We start from the raw sequence: 22,855 nt of genomic DNA on the forward strand, positions 1-22,855 counted from the left end.
GCTGTTCTCTCCGCTGGGCCGCACTAATAACCCACATCCAATCTTTATAATGACTGAGACTGGCTATGAGGATAACACTGCCTTTCTTGGAGAATGGGGACCTTTCCAACAGATGGTGTTCTTTCTCTTATGTTTGAGTATCATCCCCAACGGCTTTACAGGTATGTCTATTGTGTTCATCGGTGATACACCATCCCACCATTGCCTCATACCCGCAAATGCGAACATTACTGGCGAATGGAGAAATCACAGTATTCCTTTGGAGGAGGAAAGCGGAACTATTGTGCTCAGTAAATGCGCCAGATACAAACTCGATGTCATAAAGAGTTTCTCAGAAAGAGGTTATGTCCCAGGGATCGATGTCAACGTTTCCGAAATACAACACGAGACCTGTTTGGATGGCTGGGAATACGATCGGGGGACGTACATCTCAACTATTGTGTCCGAGGTATGATGAGATGGGAGATGGTGCGCATCCACTTTTTGCGACGGTTACAACGGGTGGGGTTTTTGTTTTATTTCGGTTGTCTGTCTGGATACGATGTTTTTTTTTTATGGGAGTGAAACATTGTTGCAGCGAGTGAAACAGTGTTGCATTGAAACAGTGTTGCATTGCTCCCACTCACTTTGTAGCTATACTGTGACACATTTTTATGGGAGTAAAATGTTGTTGCAGCAAGTGAAACTTTGTTGCGTTGCTTTCGCTGTCATTTTGTAGCTATTCCGTGGCAAATTAATTAAGTATTTGGCATCTTTGACATCACATGCATTGAACAAAGTATTAATTTATGCATCACTGCACAGTTGTTAGCATATTCCATCATCAACGTTTGGGAATGTAGGCTATTTACCATACGGGTTCCAACTGCAAATTGCATAGGCTATACGATGAGCTCACGTTCTGAAATGTTTGCGGTTGGCTGCTTCACAAAAGGCTATTGATCTCAGATGAACAGGCATCCTCCATGTGGTCCACAGTAGGCCTAGATGAAGAATGTAATTGTACAACCTACCAATAATCCATAACGACAAATTACTTCTTTTTTTAAACTAAATTTTAAACCTATTCATCTGATCTTCCCAAACTTCTCACCTAAATGTTATTTTTTATGATTTAGCCCAATGATTGTTCATATTGCCCAACTACTATGTTCACTGTATGTCCAATTATTTTGCCCATCATTCATTTACCCTTAATGCGTTCATTTTATCGGCCTAATGCTCTCTGTGTGTGTGTGTGTGTGTGTGTGTGTGTGTGTGTGTGTGTGTGTGTGTGTGTGTGTGTGTGTGTGTGTGTGGTGTGTGTGTGTGTGTGTGTGTGTGTGTGTGTGTGTGTGTGTGTGATTGTTTGTATGAGTGTAGTGGGACCTGGTGTGTGCTGATAAGTGGAAGAACCCATTGACCTCTTCTGTGTTCTTCTGTGGTGTCCTCACTGGCTCCTTCCTCTCTGGCCAGCTCTCTGACAGGTAATGGATGGCCTCTGTGAGTTCCAAATGGCACACTTATCCCTACATAGTATGCACTATTTTGACCAGGTTCAATAGGTCTCTGTTCAATAAGAGTACACCATATAGGGGAAAGGGTGCCATTTGGAACAAACCCTATGTCACATGTTTAGCTTTGCTGTCATCTTTAGTTTGGACACTTCCTCCCCAATGCATGGCTATGCGTTTTCTGCTTTTCATCATTTCCTTAGAGATTAGTTTTAGCAGTAAGCACAGAAAACTGTTACACAGTGTCCCATAAAAACATTTTATATCCTTACTTTATTGGAGGATCATTTAGAATTCTTCACCTGATTGAAGATGTTTAGGAATAGCCTACTCAAAATCTGCATGTGGATGATTTCAACCTAACTTTTATTTCTCTCAGGTTTGGGAGGAAAAATGTTCTCTTTGCCACCATGGGAGTTCAGACTGTGTTCACATTTATCCAGGTCTTCTCTCCATCCTGGGTTGTATTCTGTGCCTTATCCTTTGTTGTCGGGATGGGGCAAATCTCAAATTATGTGGCTGCATTTGTGCTAGGTATCTTTATTTATCTTGATCATTCATTCATGAATTTATCCAATGTCATTATTACACAGTTGTTACTGGTGTTTATGTGCACAATGTTTTCTTTAAGCCCAATGTACCAATTAACTTCTCATACATTTAGAAATTCTCCTCATCTACAGGAACTGAAATTTTATCTCCATCCAAACGGATAATTTACTCCACACTTGGAGTTTGTATGTTCTACACCATTGGCTACACGCTCCTTCCAGCAGTGGCCTTATTCATCAGAGACTGGAGGATGCTGATGCTAGCCCTCAGCCTCCCAGGCTTCCTCTATGTCCCTTTTTGGTGGTAGGTGTGTGTAATATACTATATGCAGGGTATTCACTCCTTCCCTAAAGCCCATTCAATTACTTGACTCTGATATAGCATGAGTGCCAGTCTGTCTGTGCTATCATCCTAACTCCATGTCACTCATTGTCATGCCAATTGTTTTTGGCTTGACAGTAACGGCAAGGGAGTTTGCAAGAGCAGAAACAGATCTGGGACCAGGCTAGCTTTGATATGAACCTGGTTATTTTTTGTGATGTTGCAGGTTCATCCCAGAGTCCCCCAGATGGCTGCTCTCTCAGGGAAGAGTGGAGGAGGCTGAGGCCATACTGAGAGATGCTGCCAGGAGGAACAGAGTCACAGCACCCGAGGTCATCTTCCGGCCTGTACAGGTGATTTCTTCACTCCCAATCCCAGATCAACCTTTAGCTTTTACCGTTATGCACATACTGGAGCTCTGAAAAGATTGTGAAGGTAATAACAATATGGCTATAGCCATGCTCTCTAGATGATGTGGAATTCTTACCAAATTGATCACATAGAATCCTCTCAGTCACACAAAAGTCATTTTGTTTTTGGTATTACTCTAAAGATGTTTGTCCAGCTTCTATTTCACTGGTATCCTTCTGTGGTTTTTCCCCTTTAGCTTTAATTCTTACAATCTTGAGTTTTTCAGCATCCTGTGGAGGTAAAAACAAGTAATTAAATGATCAAAAAGGACTTCAAACACTAAACTTCACAGGTCACTTCAGAACACTTACATGTGAACTTACTGTACATGTGAACTCTATTTCACCACAGTGAATGTGAAATAGATCAATTTGTGTTTGTGATTTTAGAGTGTGGGTCAGAACATCTCCTGGTGAAACTTTTGTCATTGATTTACACACCTCAGTCATCTTTATTATGATTGGCTGGACAGTAATCAGTTCAGTCTGATTGGATCAGGCTGCATGAGAGTTATTGCCACAATGACAGCCTATGGACCTGGTCAAGTTTCAAAACACTCTTATGTCATTGGAATTGTTCCGCTACTTGTTCATTCATCTCTCTCCATTTGTGTGATTTATGATTATTAGCAGCCTACTGATAGGAACAAAAAAATAAAAGAACACCATGGTGTTTGGAATGTCTGTCTGGCTGTTTACTAATCTCACAGTGAACTCGACTAGTCCAGTCAAGGTTTCTCACTGTGAACTCGACTAGTCCAGTCAAGGTTTCTCACTGTGAACTCAACTAGTCCAGTCAAGGTTTCTCACTGTGAACTCGACTAGTCCAGTCAAGGTTTCTCACTGTGAACTCAACTAGTCCAGTCAAGGTTTCTCACTGTGAACTCAACTAGTCCAGTCAAGGTTTCTCACTGTGAACTCAACTAGTCCAGTCAAGGTTTCTCACTGTGAACTCAACTAGTCCAGTCAAGGTTTCTCACTGTGAACTCAACTAGTCCAGTCAAGGTTTCTCACTGTGAACTCGACTAGTCCAGTCAAGGTTTCTCACTGTGAACTCAACTAGTCCAGTCAAGGTTTCTCACTGTGAACTCAACTAGTCCAGTCAAGGTTTCTCACTGTGAACTCGACTAGTCCAGTCAAGGTTTCTCACTGTGAACTCGACTAGTCCAGTCAAGGTTTCTCACTGTGAACTCGACTAGTCCAGTCAAGGTTTCTCACTGTGAACTCAACTAGTCCAGTCAAGGTTTCTCACTGTGAACTCAACTAGTCCAGTCAAGGTTTCTCACTGTGAACTCAACTAGTCCAGTCAAGGTTTCTCACTGTGAACTCGACTAGTCCAGTCAAGGCTTCTCACTGTGAACTCAACTAGTCCAGTCAAGGTTTCTCACTGTGAACTCAACTAGTCCAGTCAAGGTTTCTCACTGTGAACTCGACTAGTCCAGTCAAGGCTTCTCACTGTGAACTCAACTAGTCCAGTCAAGGTTTCTCACTGTGAACTCAACTAGTCCAGTCAAGGTTTCTCACTGTGAACTCAACTAGTCCAGTCAAGGTTTCTCACTGTGAACTCAACTAGTCCAGTCAAGGTTTCTCACTGTGAACTCAACTAGTCCAGTCAAGGTTTCTCACTGTGAACTCAACTAGTCCAGTCAAGGTTTCTCACTGTGAACTCAACTAGTCCAGTCAAGGTTTCTCACTGTGAACTCAACTAGTCCAGTCAAGGTTTCTCACTGTGAACTCAACTAGTCCAGTCAAGGTTTCTCACTGTGAACTCAACTAGTCCAGTCAAGGTTTCTCACTGTGAACTCAACTAGTCCAGTCAAGGTTTCTCACTGTGAACTCAACTAGTCCAGTCAAGGTTTCTCACTGTGAACTCAACTAGTCCAGTCAAGGCTACTCACTGTGAACTCGAATAGTCCAGTCAAGGTTTCTCACTGTGAACTCAACTAGTCCAGTCAAGGTTTCTCACTGTGATCACACTGTGAACTCCACTAGTCCAGTCAAGGCTTCTCAAGCTTTTGTTTCTGAGTTTCTAACCTTTTCTGGAGGTATCATGCATGGCATTGCAGGCCTACAGGTAGCTACTACTTTCCTCTGAAGTTTTAGTCCAGGGAGTTGTAAGACAAAGGAAAGGAAAGGGGATACCTAGTCAATTGCACAACTGAATGCATTCAACTGAAATGTGTCTTCCGCATTTAACCCAACTCTTCTGAATCAGAGAGGTGCGAGGGGCTGCCTTAATCGACATCCACGTCATCGGCGACCGGGGAACAGTGGCTTAACTGCCTTGCTCAGAGGCAGAACGACAGATTTTTACCTTGTCACCTTGGCCTTTATTCTTAAAGCATCTCAGAGTACAGGTACTGATCTAGGATATTTAATGGACACGGAGACCTGATCCTAGATCAGCACTCCTACTCTAAGATTATTAAGGAATACAATCCAGTGTGTTTGACCTGCTGTGGTGTACATGACCCGTAAAATTACCTCCAGGCTAACTTGTTTCATGTGTATTTGCTTATCTCCTTCACTTCTCAATGTTGCATGCTGTCATTTAAGCCTATAACATTATGACATACCCTTACTTGCTAAGCTAGCCAGAAGCTAACCAGAAGCTACCCAGAAGCTAGCCAGTTTACTGGCTAAAGTTAGTATTTCAATCTAACCACGGTTTGTGGTCATCAGCTATTCCTTTAGCTCGAAAATCTATCACCACTTTTGTACAACGCGACTCAGACCAGAACATACCAGACCTATTTGTCTCCATATCCCCGGATTTCAACTGCAAGCTCTGGACATTTACACCTGTATTTCGCAGCTAGCTAGCTGCTACCCGTGTGACTATTGGCTTACGTCGATCCCGGAGCAAACATCAATTATTCCGGAGCTAGCCAACTGAAGAGTTCCATCAGCCACTCCTTGGCTACAATCACCTATCCGGACCCGTTTTACTGCCAATGCGGAGCCCCACCGGGCCTTCACGACTAGAATACCGACGTTCTCTGCCCGAGGGAGTTATCCAACTGGCCCCTCCGTCGCGACGTTACCTGGACGCCCATCTGCGGCCCGCTAATCATTAGCTGTCTTATCAGCTGCTATCTGAATAAGTCTATCGGACAATTTTTCTTGGGTCACTATAACTATATCTATTTTGCCAATTGGATTGATCCCCTCTACCACACGGAACCCCACTAATCTACCGATGGCTCGGCCCGGCTAGCTGTCTGAATCGCCGTGACCCCAAACAACCTCACTACTCACTGGACCCTTATGATCACTCGACTAAGCACGCCTCACCTTAATGTCAATATGCCTTGTCCATTGCTGTTCTGGTTAGTGTTTATTGGCTTATTTCACTATAGAGCCTCTAGCCCTGCTCACTTTACCTTATCCAACCTTTCAGTTCCACCACCCACACATGCGATGACATCACCTGGTTTCAATGATGTTTCTAGAGACAATATCTCTCTCATCATCACTCAATACCTAGGTTTACCTCCACTGTATTCACATCCTACCATACCTTTGTCTGTACATTATACCTTGAAACTTTTTTATCGCCCCCAAAAACGTCCTTTTACTCTCTGTTCTAGACGTTCTAAACGACCAATTCTCATAGCTTTTAGCCATACCCTTATCCTCCTCCTCCTCTGTTCCTCTGGTGATGTAGAGGTGAATCCAGGCCCTGCAGTGCCTAGCTCCACTCCTATTCCCCAGGCGCTCTCTTTTGATGACTTCTGTAACCGTAATCGCCTTGGTTTCATGCATGTTAACATTAGAAGCCTCCTCCCTAAGTTTGTTTTATTCACTGCTTTAGCACACTCTGCCAACCCGGATGTTCTAGCCGTGTCTGAATCCTGGCTTAGGAAGACCACCAAAAATTCTGAAATTTTCATCCCTAACTACAACATTTTCAGACAAGATTGAACGGCCAAAGGGGGCGGTGTTGCAATCTACTGCAAAGATAACCTGCAGAGTTCTGTCCTACTATCCAGGTCTGTACCCAAACAATTTGAACTTCTACTTTTAAAAATCCACCTCTCTAAAAACAAGTCTCTCACCATTGCCGCCTGCTATAGACCACCCTCTGCCCCCAGCTGTGCTCTGGACACCATATGTGAACTGATTGCCCCCCATCTATCTTCAGAGCTCGTGCTGCTAGGCGACCTAAACTGGAACATGCTTAACACCCCAGCCATCCTACAATCTAAGCTTGATGCCCTCAATCTCACACAAATTATCAATGAACCTACCAGGTACCACCCCAAAGCCGTAAACACAGGCACCCTCAGCATCACTACTCTGGACGGTTCTGACTTAGAATATGTGGACAACTACAAATACCTAGGTGTCTGGTTAGACTGTAAACTCTCCTTCCAGACTCACATCAAACATCTCCAATCCAAAGTTAAATCTAGAATTGACTTCCTATTCCGCAACAAAGCATCCTTCACTCATGCTGCCAAACACACCCTTGTAAAACTGACCATCCTACCAATCCTCGACTTCGGTGATGTAATTTACAAAATAGCCTCCAATACCCTACTCAATAAATTGGATGCAGTCTATCACAGTGCCATCCGTTTTGTCACCAAAGCCCCATATACTACCCACCACTGCGACCTGTACGCTCTCGTTGGCTAGCCCTCGCTTCATACTCGTCGCCAAACCCACTGGCTCCAGGTCATCTACAGACCCTGCTAGGTAAAGTCCCCCCTTATCTCAGCTCACTGGTCACCATAGCAGCATCCACCTGTAGCACACGCTCCAGCAGGTATATCTCTCTGGTCACCCCCAAAACCAATTCTTCCTTTGGCCGCCTCTCCTTCCAGTTCTCTGCTGCCAATGACTGGAACGAACTACAAAAATCTTTGAAACTGGAAACACTTATCTCCCTCACTAGCTTTAAGCACCAGCTGTCAGAGCAGCTCACAGATTACTGCACCTGTACATAGCCCATCTATAATTTAGCCCAAACAACTACCTCTTTCCCTACTGTATTTATTTATTTATTTATTTTGCTCCTTTGAACCCCATTATTTCTATCTCTACTTTGCACATTCTTCCACTGCAAATCAACCATTCCAGTGTTTTACTTGCTATATTGAATTTACTTTGCCACCATGGCCTTTTTTTTGCCTTCACCTTCCTTATCTCACCTCATTTGCTCACATTGTATATATACTTATTTTCTACTGTATTATTGACTGTATGTTTGTTTTGCTCCATGTGTAACTGCTTTGCTTTATCTTGGCCAGGTCGCAATTGTAAATGAGAACTTGTTCTCAACTTGCCTACCTGGTTAAATAAATAAAGGTGAAATAAAAAATAAATAAAAAAACTTGTGGAGGTTGTAGTCCATAAGATGAGCACATTGGTTGTCACTTGCTTTGAGATAGAAATATTATTAATTTGTTTTGTGTACTGAACAAAAATATAAACACAACATGCAACAATTTCAACGATTTTACTGAGTTACAGTTCATATAAGGAAATCAGTCAATTGAAATATATTCATTAGGCACTAATCTATGGATTTCACATGACTGGGCAGGGGGCCATAGGCCCACCCACTTGGGAGCCAGGCCCAGCCAGTCAGAATGAGTTTTCCCCCACAAAAGTGCTTTATTACAGACAGAAATATTCCTCACCACCCCCCTTCCTTAGACGATCCCACAGGTGAAGATGCCGGATGTGGAGGTCCTGGCCTGGTATGGTTACCATACCAGGTTACCATTGTGAGGCCGGTTGGACATACTGCCAAATTTTCTAAAACGACATTGGAATCTCTGGCAACAGCTCTGGTGGCTATTCCTGTAGTCAGCATTCCAATTGCACGCTCCCTCAAAACTTGAGACATCTGTGGCATTGTGTTGTTTGACAAAACTGAACATTTTAGAGTCGCCTTTATTGTCCCCAGCACAAGGTGCACCTGTCTAATGATAATGCTGTTTAATCAGCTTCTTGATGCCACACCTGTCATGTGGATGGCAAAGGAGATTGCTAACTAACAGAGATGTAAACACATTTGTGAGAAATAAGCTTTTTGTGCATATGGAACATTTCTGGGATCTTTTATTTCAGCTCATGAAACATGGGACCAACACTTTACATGTTGCGTTTATATTTTTGTTCAGCATATATTGCTTTATCCAAGCCAGGTTAGTCTACCTGACATATGAGCTGTCAACTTGTTACGTAAAAGAAAAGGCCCTTTGTATTTCTCATCCCCATCCTACTTCATCTCTGTCCACACAGATGGTAGATTGTTGACATAATTTGAATAACTGTCCTTTGAAACTCATGGCTGAGCGTGTAGGTCAACCCATTGCACAAGTTTAATCAAGCATGCCTGTTGTGACAAGTGTGCTTTACTGTACTGCAGTTAGAGCCCAAGGCTGGGAAGTTGGTGGCCCACAACATCTGTGATCTGGTGAGGTCCAGCAACATCCGTTGGGTGTCTATCACGCTGTGGCTGGTCTGGTAAGTCTTGTCCGTTCCCCTGACACCCTGCATCGCCAATAACAAACAAACAAAACTCCTCTGCCCCATAAACCCAGATACGTGGTCAAAAATGCTTATATAACTGAATTTTTTATCCCCATCTTGGTTTCCAACCTCATACAAGAATTACTCCCACACAGATAATGTTATCTAGGGGTTCCCACACAGATTCTGTTAGTTAGGGGTCATTTATTTGGTCGATGTTTCGGTCGACTAAATAAATGCCTTTTTCAGTCTGACTTCTTGTATGAGGAGCTAAGTAATGGTGCTTGAATTGTTGATTTCCTCCCCTGCACCATTATGACAGAGGGTTTAATTCCCTGCACCATTATGACAGAGGGTTTCTTTCCCTGCACCATTATGACAGAGGGTTTCATTCCCTGCACCATTATGACAGAGGGTTTCATCCCCTGCACCATTATGACAGAGGGTTTCATTCCCTGCACCATTATGACAGAGGGTTTCATTCCCTGCACCATTATGACAGAGGGTTTCTTTCCCTGCACCATTATGACAGAGGGTTTCTTTCCCTGCACCATTATGACAGAGGGTTTCTTTCCCTGCACCATTATGACAGAGGGTTTCATTCCCTGCACCATTATGACAGAGGGTTTCTTTCCCTGCACCATTATGACAGAGGGTTTCCTTCCCTGCACCATTATGACAGAGGGTTTCATTCCCTGCACCATTATGACAGAGGGTTTCATCCCCTGCACCATTATGACAGAGGGTTTCATTCCCTGCACCATTATGACAGAGGGTTTCATTCCCTGCACCATTATGACAGAGGGTTTCTTTCCCTGCACCATTATGACAGAGGGTTTCATTCCCTGCACCATTATGACAGAGGGTTTCATTCCCTGCACCATTATGACAGAGGGTTTCTTTCCCTGCACCATTATGACAGGGGGTTTCATTCCCTGCACCATTATGACAGAGGGTTTCATTCCCTGCACCATTATGACAAAGGGTTTCATGCCCTGCACCATTATGACAGAGGGTTTCTTTGCCTGCACCATTATAAAAGAGGGTTTCATTCCCTGCACCATTATGACAGAGGGTTTCATCCCCTGCACCATTATGACAGAGGGTTTCATTCCCTGCACCATTATGACAGAGGGTTTCATTCCCTGTACCATTATGACAATGGGTTTCATTCCCTGTACCATTATGACAAAGGGTTTCATTCCCTGTACCATTATGACAGAGGGTTTCATTCCCTGTACCATTATGACAGAGGGTTTCATTCCCTGCAACATTATGACAATGGGTTTCATTCCCTGTACCATTATGACAGAGGGTTTCATTCCCTGTACCATTATGACAGGGTTTCATTCCCTGCAACATTATGACAATGGGTTTCATTCCCTGTACCATTATGACAGAGGGTTTCATTCCCTGTACCATTATGACAGAGGGTTTCCATCCCTGCAACATTATGACAATGGGTTTCATTCCCTGTACCATTATGACAGAGGGTTTCATTCCCTGTACCATTATGACAGAGGGTTTCATTCCCTGCACCGTTATGACAGAGGGTTTCATTCCCTGCAACATTATGACAATGGGTTTCATTCCCTGTACCATTATGACAGAGGGTTTCATTCCCTGTACCATTATGACAGAGGGTTTCATTCCCTGCAACATTATGACAATGGGTTTCATTCCCTGTACCATTATGACAGAGGGTTTCATTCCCTGTACCATTATGACAGAGGGTTTCATTCCCTGCACCGTTATGACAGAGGGTTTCATTCCCTGCAACATTATGACAATGGGTTTCATTCCCTGTACCATTATGACAGAGGGTTTCATTCCCTGTACCATTATGACAGGGTTTCATTCCCTGCAACATTATGACAATGGGTTTCATTCCCTGTACCATTATGACAGAGGGTTTCATTCCCTGTACCATTATGACAGAGGGTTTCATTCCCTGCAACATTATGACAATGGGTTTCATTCCCTGTACCATTATGACAGAGGGTTTCATTCCCTGTACCATTATGACAGAGGGTTTCATTCCCTGCACCGTTATGACAGAGGGTTTCATTCCCTGCACCAGCATGGTACAGTAATGTGTGTTGATTGTCACTTCAAAAGGCCATGTCTACAGGCCCTGGTCAAGGGTAGTGCACTGTATAGGGAATTAGGTGGGACGCAAACAATGATGGACGCAACCCATGTTTGTCTCTTCAGGACCATTCTGTCCATCGGGTACTTTGCCTTGTCACTGAACACGTCCAACCTGGCGGGGAGCTCATATCTGAACTGTTTTCTGTCAGCTGCCATTGAGGTCCCTGCCTATACCATGGCCTGGCTCATGTTCCGCTGCTGCCCCCGGCGCCTGTGTCTCTTCTCCACTCTGTTTCTGGGTGGGGTGGTGCTGCTCTGCATAAACCTCATACCACCAAGTAAGACTCAAACAAAGATAGAGGTATTCATAAAGGCATTCTGTTATCACATCACCCTTAATAACAGAGAGAAATAGACGCGCAGATAAAAATCAGATTGAATCAACAATATTGAGTTTGAAAATGGACAATTGATGGCATAGAATGGTGACAAGATTTCAGGTATAGAATAGTATATTACAAAAACAATGAACCCTTCTATAAGAATCTATGACATGACCTTCCTTGGCCCTTCATTGCTGTGTCCATGGCAGATCTGAGCTCTGTGTCCACTGCACTAGAGATGCTGGGGAAGTTTGGTGTGACTGCAGCTTTTTCCATCGTGTACGCCTACACGGCTGAGCTCTACCCCACTGTCGTGAGGAACACAGCCATAGGGGCCTGTTCCATGGCCTCCAGAGTGGGCAGCATCTCTGCCCCATACTTCATCTATCTGGGTGAGTAGGACTCAAAGCGCAGCTAAAGGAAAGACTGATCTGCACATGGAAGCACTGCAGAGCAGTAATATCACCCCTTTGTCTCTTTGTTATTGTTTAGCCTATCACTGTCATTCTGAAGATTAGGATGTGAAGTTTAGTACTTTTTACTTTGTATTTTCTCAGAAACTACATGAAAAAATGTGTAATTACATACAGTAACTAGAAATGAACTATGGTGTTGAGTCTTGTGTAATGAACAACAGCGAGTTTAAGAGCAAGTGTACACAATCCCCACCACTTAAACAAATAGATTTTTCCATACTGCTTGTTACCGTGTAGTTTCTCGATAAATAGGAAAATGAATAACGAACTGCAAGTATTGCTTGTTACCATATAGTTTCTCAATAAATACAAAATATTTAGTAGTATAGTGCTATCCTATCAACACCTCTCCTCTCTCCTCTGTCCTCTCTGTCTGTTGGGTAGACACACATCCCCCTCCCTCTCCTCTCTCCTCTGTCCTCTCTGTCTGTTGGGTAGACACACATCCCCCTACCCCTCCTCTCTCCTCTGTCCTCTCTGTCTGTTGGGTAGACACACATCCCCCTCCCCCTCCTCTCTCCTCTGTCCTCTCTGTCTGTTGGGTAGACACATCCCCCTCCCTCTCCTCTCTCCTCTGTCCTCTCTGTCTGTTGGGTAGACACACATCCCCCTCCCCCTCCTCTCTCCTCTGTCCTCTCTGTCTGTTGGGTAGACACACATCCCCCTCCCTCTCCTCTCTCCTCTGTCCTCTCTGTCTGTTGGGTAGACACACATCCCCCTCCCTCTCCTCTCTCCTCTGTCCTCTCTGTCTGTTGGGTAGACACACATCCCCCTCCCTCTCCTCTCTCCTCTGTCCTCTCTGTCTGTTGGGTAGACACATCCCCCTCCCTCTCCTCTCTCCTCTGTCCTCTCTGTCTGTTGGGTAGACACACATCCCCCTCCCTCTCCTCTCTCCTCTGTCCTCTCTGTCTGTTGGGTAGACACACATCCCCCTCCCCCTCCTCTCTCCTCTGTCCTCTCTGTCTGTTGGGTAGACACACATCCCCCTCCCTCTCCTCTCTCCTCTGTCCTCTCTGTCTGTTGGGTAGACACATCCCCCTCCCTCTCCTCTCTCCTCTGTCCTCTCTGTCTGTTGGGTAGACACACATCCCCCTCCCTCTCCTCTCTCCTCTGTCCTCTCTGTCTGTTGGGTAGACACACATCCCCCTCCCTCTCCTCTCTCCTCTGTCCTCTCTGTCTGTTGGGTAGACACACATCCCCCTCCCTCTCCTCTCTCCTCTGTCCTCTCTGTCTGTTGGGTAGACACATCCCCCTCCCTCTCCTCTCTCCTCTGTCCTCTCTGTCTGTTGGGTAGACACACATCCCCCTCCCCCTCCTCTCTCCTCTGTCCTCTCTGTCTGTTGGGTAGACACATCCCCCTCCCTCTCCTCTCTCCTCTGTCCTCTCTGTCTGTTGGGTAGACACACATCCCCCTCCCCCTCCTCTCTCCTCTGTCCTCTCTGTCTGTTGGGTAGACACACATCCCCCTCCCTCTCCTCTCTCCTCTGTCCTCTCTGTCTGTTGGGTAGACACACATCCCCCTCCCTCTCCTCTCTCCTCTGTCCTCTCTGTCTGTTGGGTAGACACACCCCCCTCCCTCTCCTCTCTCCTCTGTCCTCTCTGTCTGTTGGGTAGACACACATCCCCCTCCCCCTCCTCTCTCCTCTGTCCTCTCTGTCTGTTGGGTAGACACACATCCCCCTCCCTCTCCTCTCTCCTCTGTCCTCTCTGTCTGTTGGGTAGACACACATCCCCCTCCCTCTCCTCTCTCCTCTGTCCTCTCTGTCTGTTGGGTAGACACACATCCCCCTCCCTCTCCTCTCTCCTCTGTCCTCTCTGTCTGTTGGGTAGACACATCCCCCTCCCTCTCCTCTCTCCTCTGTCCTCTCTGTCTGTTGGGTAGACACACATCCCCCTCCCCCTCCTCTCTCCTCTGTCCTCTCTGTCTGTTGGGTAGACACACATCCCCCTCCCCCTCCTCTCTCCTCTGTCCTCTCTGTCTGTTGGGTAGACACACATCCCCCTCCCTCTCCTCTCTCCTCTGTCCTCTCTGTCTGTTGGGTAGACACATCCCCCTCCCTCTCCTCTCTCCTCTGTCCTCTCTGTCTGTTGGGTAGACACACATCCCCCTCCCTCTCCTCTCTCCTCTGTCCTCTCTGTCTGTTGGGTAGACACACATCCCCCTCCCTCTCCTCTCTCCTCTGTCCTCTCTGTCTGTTGGGTAGACACACATCCCCCTCCCTCTCCTCTCTCCTCTGTCCTCTCTGTCTGTTGGGTAGACACACATCCCCCTCCCCCTCCTCTCTCCTCTGTCCTCTCTGTCTGTTGGGTAGACACACATCCCCCTCCCCCTCCTCTCTCCTCTGTCCTCTCTGTCTGTTGGGTAGACACACATCCCCCTCCCTCTCCTCTCTCCTCTGTCCTCTCTGTCTGTTGGGTAGACACACATCCCCCTCCCTCTCCTCTCTCCTCTGTCCTCTCTGTCTGTTGGGTAGACACACATCCCCCTCCCCCTCCTCTCTCCTCTGTCCTCTCTGTCTGTTGGGTAGACACACATCCCCCTCCCTCTCCTCTCTCCTCTGTCCTCTCTGTCTGTTGGGTAGACACACATCCCCCTCCCTCTCCTCTGTCCTCTCTGTCTGTTGGGTAGACACATCCCCCTCCCCCTCCTCTCTCCTCTGTCCTCTCTGTCTGTTGGGTAGACACACATCCCCCTCCCCCTCCTCTGTCCTCTCTGTCTGTTGGGTAGACACACATCCCCCTCCCCTTCCTCTCTCCTCTGTCCTCTCTGTCTGTTGGGTAGACACACATCCCCCTCCCTCTCCTCTCTCCTCTGTCCTCTCTGTCTGTTGGGTAGACACACATCCCCCTCCCCCTCCTCTCTCCTCTGTCCTCTCTGTCTGTTGGGTAGACACACATCCCCCTCCCCCTCCTCTCTCCTCTGTCCTCTCTGTCTGCTGGGTAGACACACATCCCCCTCCCCCTCCTCTCTCCTCTGTCCTCTCTGTCTGTTGGGTAGACACACATCCCCCCCCTCTCCTCTCTCCTCTCTCCTCTGTCCTCTCTGTCTGTTGGGTAGACACACATCCCCTCCCTCTCCTCTCTCCTCTGTCCTCTCTGTCTGTTGGGTAGACACACATCCCCCTCCCCCTCCTCTCTCCTCTGTCCTGTCTGTTGGGTAGACACACATCCCCCTCCCCCTCCTCTCTCCTCTGTCCTCTCTGTCTGTTGGGTAGACACACATCCCCCCCCTCTCCTCTCTCCTCTGTCCTCTCTGTCTGTTGGGTAGACACACATCCCCTCCCTCTCCCTCGTTAGTCAGATGTGTGTGATGGCTCTGTCCACTCTGCCATCTCCTGTCCTGTCCAATCTGTATGAGTTTGGAACCCCTCCATCCCCCTCTCTCTCTGGCAACTGGGGCTTCCTTTTACCTTCTTACACTTACTCTTTACTGTATCCAGTCCTGGTCAAACTTGTTAAATGCAGTCAAACCTGGTGATTTATGCATCCAGACATCAGAGGAGGCTGGTGGGAGGAGCTATAGGAGGACGAGCTCATTGTAATGGCTGGAATGCAGTTAATGTAACGGAGTCAAACATGTTGTTTCCATATGTTTGATCTGTTTGATACCGTTATATTTATTACATTTCATTACAATGAGCACGTCCTCCTATAGCTCCTCCCACCAGCCTCCTCTGCCAGACATACAGGCAGAAGCAGAGCATAAAACACTCTTAAGTCTCTTCACCTTTTGTTCATAGCATTGTTCTGAGCTGATCTAATTGAAAAAAAATGTATTGCTGCTGTCTTTGACACAGGGGGCTGTTCCAAGTCGCTGCCATACATTCTAATGGGGAGTCTTACAGCTCTGTCTGGGTTGCTTAGCCTCCTGCTGCCTGAGAGCCATCGTATGCCTCTTCCAGACACCATCACTCACATGCAGACCTTCCCAGGGTAAGGCCATATAATACCAAGGCTGCTGTATGTGTGATGCTCTCTGCTGGCAGGGTATTGTAACAGTGCCACAGGGACAACAGGGTCATATTCCTTAGTGCACACCGTAGCAAAACCTTTTGCAATGGAAAACAAGAGTCTTAATTGACAAGTTCAGGTAGTCCCTCCATGTTTTGGTCCGTTTTCTTTTGTTGGTTTCTAGGGACACAACCCAGCTGGTCAAAAAGGCACGGGACTTATAATACATGAGCTCTACAATTGTACAGGTGGAAATATTTCATGTTTCATATTTAACAGTTTATATTCAAGAAGTTTGAACCCAAAACTTTGTGAATGTGAAAAGCATTTTTATCAACTTAGTTTATCATTAACCAACCATTCTTTGAAGCTTACTTGAAAGCAGAATCACACACTTACAGAGAGGATGTTTCTGAGATGATGATGCATGTCTGATATGTCAATGGTCTATTTTTTGCCTTTTTGCCTTTCCCTTAGATGGAAAAAGAGACCAGTGTATAAACTGAGCCAAACTACAGGAGAGGAAGATGTGTCCGATACTTTGTGACAGCTACTGGACACTGCAGTTGTTCTTTCAACATGTATTTGTATTACCAAGTTGTGTAACTAACCAAGAAGCTTATAAAGCTTTTTCTATGCATTTTATATGTGCGAAGTATCAGTATTATTTAGCATATTTTGTACTTACAGTTGAAGTCGAAAGTTTACATACACCTTAGCCAAATACATTTAAACTCAGTTTTTCACAATTCCTGACTTTTAATCCTTGTAAAAATGACCTGTCTTAGGTCAGTTAGGATCACAATTTTATTGTAAGAATGTGACATGTCAGAATAATAGTAGAGAGAATGATTTATTTCAGCTTTTATTTATTTCATCACATTCCCAGTGGGTCAGAAGTTTACATACACTCAGTTAATATTTGGTAGCATTGCCTTTTAAATTGTTTAACTTGGCTCAAACGTTTCGGGTAGCCTTCCACAAGCTTCCCACAATAAGTTGGGTGAATTTTGGCCCATTCCTCCTGACAGAGCTGGTGTAACTGAGTCAGGTTTGTAGGCCATCTTGCTCGCACACGCTTTTTCCAGTTATGCCCACCAATTTTCTATAGGATTGAAGTCTTTTGATTTTCCCATGATGTCAAGCAAAGAGGCACTGAGTTTGAAGGTAGGCCTTGAAATACATCCACAGGTACACCTCCAATTGACTCAAATGATGTCAATAAGACTATCAGAAGCTTCTAAAGCCATGACATCATTTTCTGGAATTTTCCAAGCTGTTTAAAGGCACAATCAACTTAGTGTATGTATACTTCTGACCCACTGGAATTGTGATACAGTGAATTATAAAGTGAAATAATCTGTCTGTAAACAATCGTTGGAAAAATGACTTGTGTCATGCAGAAAGTAGACGTCCTAACCGACTTGCCAAAACTATAGTTTGTTAACAAGAAATATGTGGAGTGGTTGTAAAACAAGTTTTAATGACTCCAATCTAAGTGTATGTAAACTTCCGACTTCAACTGTACTTTATTTGTACTCACTGATTTTATAACTGCACATGTTTTATTTTTATATAGACTCTTGCTAGGATTTTTACCTCACAGAGCTAGAGGACAACAACGAATGTCCTAACAAAATAATGAATTCATAGTCAAATGCAGAGATTAGCCCTTTCACAGCTTCTCAGAAAAATATCAACATAAACATTTATATATTAAGGTTGAACCAAAAGATTACATGTAACAAAATTGATATACAAAATTATTATGTGAAATTGAATGAAACAATAATGTATTTTGATGCTAATATGATGTACAATATTCCATTATGTTTCTATATGATAACAATAGCATAATATATTTAATATGCCATTTACTATTTTTTAACAGTTTCATTAATTTTAATTAACTTAACCATTATGACACACCCCTCACTATTGTCATTGGTTACACTAATTGCACTGTTTGTCTACATAACCTGGTTCAAGTATTCATGACATTACCCTGAGGAAGGCACAGTGATGCTGAAACGTTGGTAAATACCCATTAAATTGCTGGGAGATTACACCTGGAGTGTGGGACTTTCTTTATTTTGATAGTTTATAGTTTATTCGCCGTTAGTCAGCACCTCCACACAAACTATTATTCTGGGTGTGTGCCAGCTCATGTTTTTTTGTTTTTTGATCAACATAAAGACAGCAAATATATATTTGTAATATATATATACAAGTACCAGTCAAAAGGTTGGACACACCTACTCATTCAAGGGTTTTTATTTATTTTCACTATTTTCTACATTGTAGAATAGTGAAAACATCAAAACTATGAAAGAACACACATGGAATCATGTAGTAACCAAAACAATAGTAAAAATAAAGAAAAACCCTTGAATGAGTAGGTTTGTCCAAACCTTTGACTGGTACTGTATATATTAGAGTTTGAGCAGAGTTTTTGTTCTTACATTGCATTGAGAATTGGTATAAGTGTCTTTAAAAAATTTGTGGTATCCAATTGGTAGTTACAGTCTTGTCCCATCGCTGCAACTCCTGTACGTACTCGGGAGAGGCGAAGGTCGAGAGCCGTGCGTCCTCTGAAACACAACCCAGCCAAGCCGCACTGCTTCTTGATACAATGCCCGCTTAACCCGGAAGCCAGCCGCACCAATGTGTTGGAGGAAACACTGTACACCTGGCGACCGTGTCAGCGTGCATTGCGCCCGGCCCGCCACAGGAGTCGCTAGTGCGCGATGGGACAAGAACATCCCTGCCGGCCAAACCCTCATGAAGATGGGCCAATTATGCACCGCCCCATGGGTCTCCCAGTTGTGGCCAGCTGCGACAGAGCCTGGACTTAAACCAGTATCTCTAGTGGCACAGCTAGCACTGCGATGCAGTGTCTTAGACCACCACTCGGGAGGCCAGGAGTGTTTTCTTGGCTTCTTGATAACCAAATAACAAATTCAAAATTGCATTGGCAGACTCTTGGTATCAAAGCCTCTCCTCGAAAGACGTCCTACATTTAATTTAAAATGACTCTTTTTCCTTCATCTAGGTTAAGCAAAGTGTCAACTTTTTCAATTAACACGCTATGAAGAAATTCATATGAAAGCCAACAATAAACACTTGTCTTATACAATCTATGGCATGATCAACGCAATACAAAATGTAAGAAAAATAATGTATATTTTCACTGGACAAAACACCAAATAAAATACACTGTATGGCCAAAAGTATGTGGACACCTGCTCATTGAACATCTCATTCCAAAATCATGGGCATTAATAGGGAGTTGGTCCCCCTTTGCAGGTATAACAGCCTCCACTCTTCTGGGGAGGCTTTCCACTAGATGTTGAAACATTGCTGCAGGGACTTGCTTCCATTCAGCCACAAGAGCATTAATGAGGTCGGGCACTGATGTTGGGCGATTAGGCCATGGTCGCAGTCGGCAGTCCAATTAATCTCAAAGGTGTTCGATGGGGTTGATGTCAGGGCTCTGTGCAGGCCAGTCAACACCGATCTCAACAAACCATTTCTGTATGGACCTTGCTTTGTGCACAGGGACATTGTCATGCTGAAACAGGAAAAGGCCTTCCCCAAACTGTTGACACAAAGTTGGAAGCACAGAATTGTCTAGAATGTCATTTTATGCTGTAGCGTTAAGATTTCCCTTCACTGGAACTAAGGGGCCTAGCCCAAACCATGAAAAACAGCCCCAGACCATTATTCCTCCTCCACCAAACTTTACAGTTGGCACTATGCATTGGGGTAGGTAGCGTTCTCCTGGCATCCGCCAAACCCAGATTCTTCTGTCGGACTGCCAGATGGTGAAGCGTGATTAATCACTCCAGAGAACGCGTTTCCACTGCGCCAGTGTCCACTGGCGGCGAGCTTTACACCACTCCAGCCGACGTTTGGCATTAAACATGGTGATCTCAGGCTTGTGTAGAGCTGCTTGGCCATGGAAACCCATTTCATTAAGCTCCCGACGAACAGTTCTTGTGTGGCTTACCACTTCGCGGCTGAGCCGTTGTTGCTCCTAGACATTTCCACTTCACAATAACAGCACTTACAGTTGAACAGGGCAGCTCTAGCAGGGCAGAAATTTGACTAACTGACTTGTGGTATCCTGGGCGAAAGGTGGTACGTTGAAAGTAATTGAGCACTTCAGTAAGGGCCATTCTACTGCCAATGTAGGTTTATGGAGATTGCATGGATGTGTGCTCAGTTGTATACACGTGTCAGAAACCGGTGTGGCTGAAAAAGCCATATCCAGTCATTTGAAACGGTGTCCACATACTTTTAGTGTATTTTCAAAGCAGTTATAAAGTAATCACAATCTAGTGTCATTTGGCTTCATCATTGGGCTGTTCAGGTCTCATCCTCTTCAGAGATGGGCACTTTAGCCTGTAGGAAAGATTAACACACTATTAAAGGATTGTTTTCACTCATAATCAACATCAGCTGAGTCATTCAGTGTTTTAATAACAACTGTTTCATAAATAATGTGTAATAATGCTGAAAGACCAATAAACTAAACTACAGTATGAGGTGATGCGTATTGCTCACCACTCTCGTTTGTGCATCTGCTTAATGGTCTCTGGTAGAGGATGGCCAAAGCTCTCTGGTAAAAGGGGAATGGCCATAGCTGACAGCACAAGAAGACTCCCCAGTACAATGTATGGCAAATACTTATAATAGGTACCTTCAGAGAGAGAGAGAAAGAGAGAGAGAACACAATTATTCATGTATTTCAAACATTGCAAGGGACTTGACATAATATATAGCCAGAAAAGCAGAATATGAATGTGGCTCTTTTAAGCACCACCGTGTGGTCAATTGTTGCATTTAAAATAAACACTCACTCAAGGTCATGATGTAGGGAGCGATGATACTGCCTACCCGAGAGATCATGGCACAGGAGCCTAACGCAGTGTTCCTGATCACTGTGGGATACAGCTCTCCAGTGTAGGCATACATCAGTGCAGTACCAATGGCCATGCCAAACTTACCCAACATCTCCAGGGCTATGGATAGGCTAGGTAGACCTGGGCCAGAGAGATACATATGGTATTGTTAATCAAAGCCTAAATCTTTTTTTGTGTGCCTTTTTGTTATTTGTGCACTATTGGTGATCTTTTTCAAGGTTATGATACTGTATTGTGGGACCAAGAACTGCGAGTCAGGCTAGTTTCTGGGTGCATCCCAAATGACACCCTATTCCCTTTATAGAGCACTCCTTTTGACCAGAGCCCTATGGGGAAATAGGGTGCCATTTGGTACACAGTCTTACTTGGCGGTACCAGCTGGATGAAGTAGAGCGCTCCCCCTCCTAGCAGCATGCTAGCAGAGGCAGATATCCTCCTGGGTAGGTAGCGCAAGAAGAGCCAGCTGATGGCGTAAGCAGGCACCTCGATGGCAGCAGAGATGAAACAGTTCACGTAGGGGTCTCCATGGAGACGGGATGTGTTCAGGGATATGGCGAAGTAGCCCATACTCAGGGTGAACCTGGATAGCACATTGAAAGTATGAAACATGAAAACAATGCAAATATCAGCCGTCTGAAGTGAGACTTTTCCCAATAGGTGAGGACAGCCAGGTAAAGCCACTGTAGGCCTACAGTACATAGTATTGTGGAGAGGCAGAGTGAAGTGGTATGGTCAAGGTTGCTTCGTTAACCAGGTTTTGCATAACGTTTTGGATAACATTCTTTTGTTTCTTAGTTGCCCCTTCAACCTGATCTTTCGAACTGTTGACACATTAACATTGTTACTATCTGTTAACCTCGTCAAACATTGACTTGTGTAGTTAAGTATCTCTCAACATATGCACTTCCACATGCAACCCCCCTGTTGTCAAACATCTGTCCTGGGATGAGCTGGTTGTGTAAAGTAAATACATCATGTTACAATCATGTTACTATCATGTATTATTGTAAGTTGGTGTACAATTCAGTCTATGACTGCGAGAAACCAAGAACAGCTTCTACTGTTACATCATGCTACCGTAACCATGGCTACTATGGCTGTGGTCAAAGATATTCACAGACTGAAGATCATGGCAATAGGCCAGTCAGTTAGAAGCGGATCCTAACTGTCCCTGCAGGTATAACTTCCCTGTAAATAATGCTTTACATATGTCTGAATGGCATGCCATGATCACAAGATAGGGTTCAAAAGAGTAGACTTCGGGAGTGTCCCCGTGTGATCGTGTGAACTTTCATGGATGCTCACCACACTAGAGCCAATATGAGGGTGATTTGACGAATGTTGCTAGTCTTCAGGAGGTCCAGAGGACTGTGATGTTCCTCAGGTTTAGGTTTCTCTTCACCCTGTAAATCATAGTGTTAGTAGCACACATTCATCTGCGTTGCCTTTCCAAATGTGAAGGATAAAATTAAATGCCACAAAATGAATCATTGATTCCATCTCATAGAGATTATGATGTCAGTCAGATGCACCTGCTTAGTACTTTAATAAGGAGGTACCTCTGACTCCTCAAAGATGACCTCTGGTGCTGTGACTCTGTTCCTCCTGGCAGCATCTCTCAGTATGGCCTCAGCCTCCTCCACTCTTCCCTGAGAGAGCAGCCATCTGGGGGACTCTGGGATGAACCTGTTGCACAATGACTTTTTGAAGTAAATGTTCAAAACAATACACTAGGTTTCATAAACATGATTAAAATAAGCCAAGAAT

The 22,855-nt window shown here is 44.7% G+C and overlaps 2 protein-coding genes across 3 annotated transcripts in view; one reads left to right on the forward strand and one right to left on the reverse strand.

The window, feature by feature from the left end:
* slc22a21 (solute carrier family 22 member 21) lies at positions 1–18,231 on the forward strand. 2 transcript variants are annotated; one of them, XM_071339488.1, is made up of 10 exons: positions 1–448; positions 1,363–1,466; positions 1,873–2,027; positions 2,177–2,348; positions 2,593–2,719; positions 9,159–9,256; positions 11,477–11,691; positions 11,946–12,128; positions 16,010–16,145; positions 16,641–18,231. In XM_071339488.1, the coding sequence occupies exons 1-10, from the start codon at positions 50–52 to the stop codon at positions 16,708–16,710; spliced, it is 1,659 nt and encodes a 552-aa protein (XP_071195589.1). In that variant the 5' UTR covers positions 1–49; the 3' UTR covers positions 16,711–18,231. The 2 variants fall into 2 exon arrangements, with proteins under 2 accessions (XP_071195589.1, XP_071195591.1); XM_071339490.1 differs by having other exon boundaries at positions 11,973–12,128.
* LOC139537755 (organic cation/carnitine transporter 2-like) overlaps positions 16,472–22,855 on the reverse strand; it is a 14,834-nt gene continuing 8,450 nt past the window's right edge. The window contains exons 5-10 of the mRNA XM_071339491.1: positions 22,648–22,774; positions 22,394–22,491; positions 21,454–21,668; positions 21,026–21,208; positions 20,730–20,865; positions 16,472–20,567 (exon numbers count right to left, since the gene is read on the reverse strand). Of these exons, the coding sequence (XP_071195592.1) occupies positions 20,507–20,567; positions 20,730–20,865; positions 21,026–21,208; positions 21,454–21,668; positions 22,394–22,491; positions 22,648–22,774 (820 nt within the window). The 3' untranslated portion in view covers positions 16,472–20,506. The remainder of the gene's footprint in view (positions 20,568–20,729; positions 20,866–21,025; positions 21,209–21,453; positions 21,669–22,393; positions 22,492–22,647; positions 22,775–22,855) is intronic.

The sequence above is a fragment of the Salvelinus alpinus genome, chromosome 13 (assembly GCF_045679555.1).
Source record: "Salvelinus alpinus chromosome 13, SLU_Salpinus.1, whole genome shotgun sequence".
Taxonomy (NCBI): domain Eukaryota; kingdom Metazoa; phylum Chordata; class Actinopteri; order Salmoniformes; family Salmonidae; genus Salvelinus; species Salvelinus alpinus.

Coding starts and splice junctions, on each gene's coding strand:
- slc22a21 (XM_071339488.1), top strand. CDS start 50: ATGACTGAGACTGGCTATGAGGATAACACTGCCTTTCTTGGAGAATGG. Junction 449..1,362: donor TCTCAACTATTGTGTCCGAG/GTATGATGAGAT, acceptor GTATGAGTGTAG/TGGGACCTGGTGTGTGCTGA. Junction 1,467..1,872: donor TCTGGCCAGCTCTCTGACAG/GTAATGGATGGC, acceptor TATTTCTCTCAG/GTTTGGGAGGAAAAATGTTC.